Below are 9,161 nucleotides of genomic sequence, written 5' to 3' on the forward strand. Positions count from 1 at the left end.
TTACAAGTGCTGCCCGTTGTGGTAAAAGGTAAAAAGGTAAAGTGTTCCCCTGTGCATAGCACCACGCCATGAAGGCGTATAGGGGGTGTGGGGGTAACGCCCCACACTTTCTTGATCCGGTCGTGAGTGGGGGTGATGTGATCAGCATCACGCCCCTGACCGCCTTTACCCCCCAGGGTTTCCCCCAGGTCCCCATGTTATTCGACGCTGGGTAGGCGCCGGGGCCACTTCCACTTTTAGAAAAGCTCCCGGATCGAACCCGGGACCTTGAGCATGGTAGTCAGACGCCTTACCGACTAAGTCACCGTGCCCGTTGTGGACTTGAATGTAATGTATGTGATCATCGGAAAACAAACTGAATAACATTTTTGGCAAGGCAACAATGGATATAAACCAATATTGTATTATTTGTGAACAGACGTTGAGTGAAGGTGACACTGTGGTTGTGATAAAAGGCTTAAATTCTATAAAGAGCAGCAGTTTACGTCGAAATGATGGAATATTTGAGAAATTTGAAATTGAGACGAATGTGAGGTTACATATTAAGTGCCGTAAAGACTATACTCGTGAGAGTAGTATTACTGCTGAAAGTAATCGTTCACCACAAAATTCAATACTCCTTCGATCAGCAGTGCAGTCGTATTTGACATCAAACGTGCTTGTTTGTTTTGTTTGTGATTTTCAAGCAGAAACGAAAAAGAATGCGAACAGACAAGTTAAAATATTTGAAGTTCAATCCTTAACTCTCTCTCTTTCTGGCTCTACAGCCCTTGGTGAGCCTTTTCCTCCTCCACAATCAGCCTCCATTCCAATCTATCATCAATTCTTCTCCTCCATCCTTTAATTTTCATTGTCCGCAAGTTTGCAGCGACGTCATCTATCCATCGAAGTCGTGGTCTGCCCTTTCTTCTTGCGTGGTGAAGCTTTTCTTTCAACATTCTTCTTGGCATCCTATCGTCCATGATTCTCTCCACATGCCCCAACCACTTTATTCTCTGGGCTTTGACAAATCTCACTATATCTTGGCCTTTAATTAACTCATCTAGCTCTGCATTATATCTTATTCTCCAGTCGTCATCTTCCCTCACAGGTCCATATATCTTTCTTAATATTCTTCTCTCAAATATTCTGAGGGCATTTTCATCTGACAGTTTCAAAGTCCAATTATCTGATCCATAAGTGACAACTGGTCGTACCAGTGTCTTATAAATTTTAAGCTTTGTATTTCTTGCGATCAGTCTATTTCTAAACAACTGCATATTTGCAAAATATGCACGATTGCCTGCCTGTATTCTTTCCTTTATTACTTTACTCATATCATTATCACTATATACCATTGTCCCCAGATATTTAAAACAAGGAACTCCCTCAAACTTATTATCTCCAATTGTCAGATCTTGAGGTGCTCTTCTGATCTCAGAGTTAGACATTCTCATATACTTTGTCTTTTTTTCATTTACATTGAGCCCTATTTTTATTGCTTCTCTTTCCATTTGCTCATAGATTTGCTTAAGTGTTATTATTGTTCTAGAAATGATTGTAACATCATCTGCATATGCACATATTTGACTGGATTTTCCAAATATGGTTCCCTTTTGATCAACTACATTCATTACTTTGTGCAATGCTAGATTAAATAATACTGCCGAGAGGCCATCCCCTTGTTTCACTCCTGTATTGAATTTAAACTCTTCACTCAGTTTACTACAAACTTTCACTCGTGCCTTAATACCACTCATAGTCATTCTTATTAGTCTTATTATTTTGATGGGAATATTATACTCTTCAAGTACCTTAAACAGTTCATTTCGATTAACACTTTCAAAAGCCTGCCTGAAGTCAACAAATAAAAAATGCAAATCCACATCATGTTCATAAAACTTTTCCATCATCTGTCTAATTATAAAAATCTGATCAGTAGTGCTTCTGCCAGGGCGAAATCCACATTGGTACTCTCCCAGTATATCTTCTGTGTAACATTTTATTCTCTCACTGATCAATCCTGACAAGATCTTATAGACCACACTAAGAAGTGTGATGCCTCTGTAATTTCCGCATATCAATTTATCACCTTTCTTATAAATTGGGCATATTATTCCAGATTTCCATTTATGTGGCATTGTTTCATTTTCCCATATCATTACAATCAATCTATGTATTGCTGCCAACAATGCGTTACCACCAAGTTTGATAAGTTCAATTATCACCTCATCCTCGCCTGGAACTCTATTATTACTCATTTTCTTCATTACAAATTCAACTTCTTCAATACTAGGTACTTGTACCTCATGACCATCCTTATTTTGTATATTCCTATTATACTGCTCTTCTTCTTCTTGGTCTTCCACTTTATTCAAAATCTCTTTAAAGTGCTCTGCCCATCTATTGAGTATCTGATTCTCTTCTACAATTACTTTCCCATTCTTATCCTTACATACTTCTATTCTTGGCTCAAATCCTATTCTCATTCTATTTATAGCTCTATAGAATTTTCTTATTTCACTTTGCTGATTTAGTTCTTATATTTCTTGCATCTTCTTTTTATACATCATTTTCTTCTTTTCCTTGCATACCCTATTTGCTTTCCTTCTTAGTTCTTTATACCTCTCAGTATTACTTCGAGTTTCCCTCTGTAGCATTCTCTCTCTAGCTTTATTCTTCTCATCTATAACCCGTATGCACTCTTCATCAAACCACTCATTCCTTTTAGTTTTCTCTTCTCCAAAAGTTTCTTGTGCTGCCTCCTTTATCACTCCTTCTATTATTTCCCATTCTTCCTCTACCACTCGAAGTCTGTTATTATCTTTCTCCTTCAGTTTACTCTGTACCTTACTTACATATTCACTAATAACTTCTTCGTCTTTCATTTTTTTCATATTCCACTTCTTTCTCTTGGCCATCTCGTTTCTTTGCATCGCTATCAATTTTTCCCTCATTACTAATTTTATCAGGTAGTGGTCGCTATCACAATTGGGCCTTCTGCAGCTTCTCACATCAATAACTGATGAGGCATGACGTGCATTAACCAGTATATGATCAATCTGGCTTATTGTTCCGTTAGGTGCCTTCCATGTTCCTAAGTGAATTCTTTTATGTTCGAAACAGGTACTTGTTATGATCATGTTGTTCCTGACAGCAAACTGGCAAAGAAGGTTCCCATTCTCATTGATTTCTGCATGTAGAGTATGCCGCCCTGAAACCCCTTGTTGATTCTTGTCCTTTCCTATCTGAGCATTAAAGTCGCCCAATACGGTTACCATATCATACTTTTGGATCTTTCCACATGCTTGTTCCAGATTGTCCTAGAACTCTTCTTTCTCGTTCTCATCTTTCTCGTTCTCATCTTTCTCTTCTGTAGGCGCATGTGCATTTATAATTGTTATGTTTCTAAATCTTCCTCTCAACCGTATTCTACACATCCTTTCATTAATTGCTTCAAATTCCATAAGACTTTTTCTCATCTTTTTGGTTATTATAAAGCCTACACCGAATTGTCCGGTCCTCCTCTCTGGTCCACTATAAAATAATGTGTACCCTGGCTTATCAATTCTTCCTTGTCCCTGCCATCTAATTTCCTGAAGTGCAACCAGATCATACCTAAATTTTAATATCTCATTTGACACTTCATTCATTTTCCCAGGTCTTTGTTAAGACCTGTTCCATGTTGCAAGTGATAAATCATTAGTCCGTAAATATCGCCAGGTTCGAATTCCATTACATCCATCCATCATCCGAGGCTGTTGCATTGGTTTCACAACGGTTTTTATTTCTTTGCAGGGTGGGTTGTCGGCCCCACGCCCAACCCCCAACCTGGAGGACCAGGATTTGTATAGGGTTTTCTCCCCTAGGTAGGTTGGCATTAGCGTGCCTTCGGAGTCCTTCCTGCCCCTCGGTTTTCTGTCAGGGTTTCCTTCCCTTAGCCTTTGGGGATCCCTCGCCTTACTGCAAGGCAGCAGTAGCTGAGCTTATTTAGTGGCGGCTCTCCTCGCCATATCGCAGGATTTTCTTCGGAGACTTGCAGCATTTACCGAGATGCAGTTGCCACTCCACATGTCACTGCCTCCTCCAATCCTGCTGCTGCTTGTCCGCGACTGTTTCCAGCTAGCCAACATATCTGTGTTACCGACTGAGTCACCGTGCCCGTTGTGGACTTGAATGTAATGTATGTGATCATCGGAAAACAAACTGGCAACAATGGATATAAACCAATATTGTATTATTTGTGAACAGACGTTGAGTGAAGGTGACACTGTGGTTGTGATAAAAGGCTTAAATTCTATAAAGAGCAGCAGTTTACGTCGAAATGATGGAATATTTGAGAAATTTGAAATTGAGACGAATGTGAGGTTACATATTAAGTGCCGTAAAGACTATACTCGTGAGAGTAGTATTACTGCTGAAAGTAATCGTTCACCACAAAATTCAATACTCCTTCGATCAGCAGTGCAGTCGTATTTGACATCAAACGTGCTTGTTTGTTTTGTTTGTGATTTTCAAGCAGAAACGAAAAAGAATGTGAACAGACAAGTTAAAATATTTGAAGTTCAATCCTTAACATTCAAGGATAAAATCACTGAAACTGCCATCAAGAAAAATGATGATTGGGGAAGGACAGTGCTTGATCGAATTCGTACCGTTATTGAACTAGTTGCAGTTGAGGCTAGGAATATCTTCCACAAGATACTGATGTCTCAGAAAAAAACTCTTAGGAAACGCCTATTTGATCACTATGGATAGGACATGATAATAACAACACGTAAAGGGTAAACCGCTTTCCGTGATACAGGAAATAAAATATTATCCAAAAGTTGGTACACGCAGAAAGAAGAAGACCCAAAGAACGAAAAACTTAGAATTGTTACAAATGCTGCCGCAATAATTCGGGAAGATATCCGATCTGAAACATACGCCAAGTATATGTATCCAAATAAACATGAATGCTTGAAGACAGGTGATGATATGGTTACAGAGACATTAAGGGTCTTTACAGAGGGTGTGATTATGTAACGAATAAAAGGAAATGAAGACTCCATCAAAATAAAATGTGTGTATTGAGCATGCTATTATATCAGCAGTAAGACCACGGTCATTCAATTCAATGATTCAGATTGGACTTGCAGTCTTTTTGCTTCAAGAAATGTTATTGATATGTTATCAAGCATGGGTTTATGTGCATCCCACAATGAAGCCGTATTGTATCTTAGTTCTGCAATGTTAAGTGATGAGGAAATTGTTGCTGACAAGGAATCATTCAATCAGTTTGTTTTTGATAATGCAGACGTCAATGTTCGGACCTTGATCGGAGCAGGAACTTCCCACAATATGGGGACATTTGGTGCACTACTCCTGCAAGATCTGTTCATCCTAGAAAAGAAATTGTTCGATTGAAGAAGCAACCACCAGAATGTTACCTTGCCAAATTTGGTAATGTTCCATTACGCACATAATGTGCCTTCTGTCCGTGCCCTGCAGAAAATCAAGATTAAAAAATTGAATACAACAAACAGATAGGACCATCAGTGCATGTTGCATTACTTATTGATTTTGTATGGATGTGTGGAAATCACCTTACCTTGTCACCAAGTCCAAGTTGGATTGGCTATATGGAGCTTGCCACTGAAGTTGGCAACGAAAATCACATTTCTGAAATAAGTATATTACCATTTATAAAGCGGCTGCCGACAAGTCCAGATGCCATATACTCATCCCTTATGTTCGCAGTTGAAGAATGCATGAAACATGGTCAAAATACATGTATTGTTACTTTCAACCAACCTCTATATCTGAAAGGCTCTAAAATTCTTGCGGCTTCTCATGACAACGGAGATCTGTCTTCAGTTGTCCTTCGTCTAGGTGGATTCCACATGCTTATGTTGTACATGGGAGCGATAGGATACATGATGAGGGGAAGCGGATTGGAAGAAGCTTGGTCAGTAATATATGCTTCAAATTCTGTTGAAAAAATTATTTCTGGACATTCATACGCACGATCACTACGAGCACACTTTATCACAAAGTTAGCATTATCAAGTGTTCTCTTTGAAAATATGAATATCACTGATAAACACAATCATGACATACTCCAGCTTCACCAGTTACTTATGACTTCGAATGCATCTACTGTTCATGTAATAACCAACGAAACCGTTAATACATTGTCTGAGAAACTTCATGTACTCATGAACTCTAATGCGGAAACCAGTCGAACTTATACGTTGTGGGTTCAGTATTTCAGACAAGTTCAGTTGATTCGTCATTTTATTCGAGCCGAAAGATCAGGTCAGTGGGAGTTACATATCGAGTGTGTGAAGGAAATGCTGCAACACTTCCATGCTGCCGGTCACCTTGCGTATGCACTGTCATCACTTCTCTACTTAAAGCAGATGCTCAACTTACACACAAAGATGTCCCCAGAAGAGTACGAAAAGTTCACATCCAAAGGATTTTTCACTGTCCGACGGTCAAACAAGTTTTGGTCTGGGGTATGAACCGATATGACCATCGAACAGGTCCTTATGCGTACTATGAAAGTATCAGGTGGCCTCACACATGGTCGTGGAGTGCGCGATAGTGTGCTGACGAAATTGGTTCAATAAATGCCAACAGCTACATACGTATCACACGCAACTGAAGAATTGTGCGGCAAATTTTATGTGTCTGGAGAGCAACACGTTGAACTAAGACCATCACGCCAGGAAAGAGACGATAAGGATGTTAAGAAGCTTGTAGCATGGTTTCAAGAACATCCAACCTTTAGAGAAACAGGCGATCTTATGTCAATTGCTACCGGTATTGTTGGTGACGAAACAATAAGTTGTGACACAGCAATTGATCTTGGAACAGATGCCATGAAACCAATGACAAACAGCAATTTTGCAGATGTAAAGTTAAAACGTACCAACAGAGTAATACCTTTGTCTGCTGTTGTCTCTAGTATTAGGATGCATAATGAAATCATACCTGTGAACACGATGCACTTGTTTAGTCGCATTATGTGCTCAGTAGACACTTAAGATTTACCAGCATGTTTTCAGTATGAGTCATTGCCACAACCACTTTCCTTATTTGATGAGTCAACTTTGATGCGGAAATGTAAAAAAATCAGTTTTATATGAAGCTCTGTATAAACTTGTTCCTTGTGAAATCACACTTCTGGAGGAAACATGCACATATGTTCTCGATGGTGGGCATATACTGCATGGAGTTGTTTGGCCCCGTCAAACGACTTATAATGACTTGTATGCTACCTACGCATCATACATTATGATGATCAATCATTATGGTGCTAACAGTGTTGTTGCCTTCGATGGGTACAACTCCCCAACATGTACTAAATCAGAAGAGAGAAATCGTCGTTCAAGGAAACTATATTCTGCACATATTAAATTTTCGGGAGAAATGATAACGAGCACAACTCAAGAGAAGTTCCTAGCCAACAGTAGTAATAAAGCAAGATTCATTGAGTCTTTATCCCATTATCTGGAAATTGTCGGAATTCAGGTTAAACAAGCCTTAGCAGATGCGGACAGATTGATCATAACCACTGCCGTAGATCTATCTCACACTGATTCAAATGCTGTAGTCGTTGGAGACGATATTGACTTACTTTTGCTGTTTTGTACTAGCTGATAAGAATGTAAATATATACTTTGTGAAACGTGGACGAGGTAAGAAGTTGTATAGCAACTCGGAGTAGAAATGTGCAATTGTATATTGTTCTTCCATGCGGTTAAAAGGTTGCGACACAACCTCTGCTTTATTTCGACAAGGAAAGAAGAAGGCATTTACAATGTTAATAACTGGGTTCGTGCATTGCAAGAAGGAATTTCGAAAGGCATGTGGTTGTCGGCAGGCTGCACTAAAATGTTCCCAACTTTGTGGTGTATGTTGTGGTGACGAGTGTTCTAACTATAAAATATATAATGACATAGAAAGTGAAGACACAGATGAAGAGGAGACAGATGCATATTTCCATACTGCAAATATTAATATTGCTAAAACAAAATCGTCTCACACATGACAACGAACGTTATTAACAAGAAATTTGATTCAGAAGAAGATTTAAACCATTCTCAAAAAAATATGACCATATGCCAGTATTATTTCAATTGTGATATATGTTTATTTATCTCAATTGTCATAATATATCGATTTTTGAAAAGTATATACCATTTTTTTCCTGTGTGTACATGTGTTTGTGATTATTCGTTACAAGTCACAAAATAAAAGTGTAAAACTTCAATCAACACAAGGCAAATTTTATTACAAAATAATGGGAGAAATTTCCGCAGTTAAATTTATTTTTTACATTATTAGATTATATTGGTTAAATTTATTTTTTACATTATTAGATAGGTTGGCTAAATCACAAAAATTTATCTTATTACAGTTAATGGAAATTTTATTTTCTTTAATTTATGTCTGAATACATTTTCGGCTCAGCCTTCACAATTTTTAGTTACTAAAGCAATTATGATCAAACGTCACCGTTCATCCGCCATTTTCCAATATGGCGGCAAGAGCACAACTCGAATTGTCGGGGACTTTTAGTATGTTGTTTGAAATACCAAACTGGTGATATCTAACAATCTTTATCTCTGTTGGATTTTTTCCATTATTTTATGACATTTTGCCTATTTTTACTGTACTATAAGTATAAAAAGATGTTTTGTTCCTACTGGTATTTGAAAGAAATTTGTAAATTGGAAATTGCTAAAGCCACCCACCTGCATTATGCAATGTGTTTTGAAGGCATACTGTATTGGTGGGTGGGTGGTGGTGGTGGCTCTTTACATATTCATTCTCGGTTATTTATAGAGTCGACGCAAATCGTCTCTATGCTCCCACGTAGTTATATAGTAGAGTCCGTTGTACGTACACTATCTGGCCATTCGTCACCGGACACCTGGAACGAGTACTTTAATCCGGTTTCAGGCGTCCGTCAGTATCGTGTGGGGCCACCTTTCGCAGCAAGTACAGCCGCAACCCTCTGAGGAAGACTGTCCACCAAATTGCGATAGGTTTCGACGGGAATCCTGCTCCATTCCTCTTGCAAAGCGGCGAACAACTCTTTAGTGTTTTTTGGGCAGTGTGGCCTGGCTCTCAACCGGCGCTCCAACTCGTCCCAAAGATGGTCAATCGGGTTGAGATCAAGACTTTGG

At 38.8% G+C, this 9,161-nt stretch overlaps 1 protein-coding gene across 1 annotated transcript; it reads right to left on the minus strand.

The window, feature by feature from the left end:
• Positions 1-2,519: 2,519 nt before the first annotated feature.
• LOC145982706 (uncharacterized) lies at positions 2,520-3,260 on the minus strand. Its single transcript, XM_083116073.1, has one exon. It carries the CDS (start codon positions 3,258-3,260, stop codon positions 2,520-2,522), a length of 741 nt encoding a protein of 246 aa, XP_082972199.1.
• Positions 3,261-9,161: the final 5,901 nt, after the last annotated feature.

The sequence above is a fragment of the Lepisma saccharinum genome, unplaced genomic scaffold (genome assembly GCF_977018435.1).
Source record: "Lepisma saccharinum unplaced genomic scaffold, izLepSacc3.1 HAP1_SCAFFOLD_348, whole genome shotgun sequence".
Taxonomy (NCBI): domain Eukaryota; kingdom Metazoa; phylum Arthropoda; class Insecta; order Zygentoma; family Lepismatidae; genus Lepisma; species Lepisma saccharinum.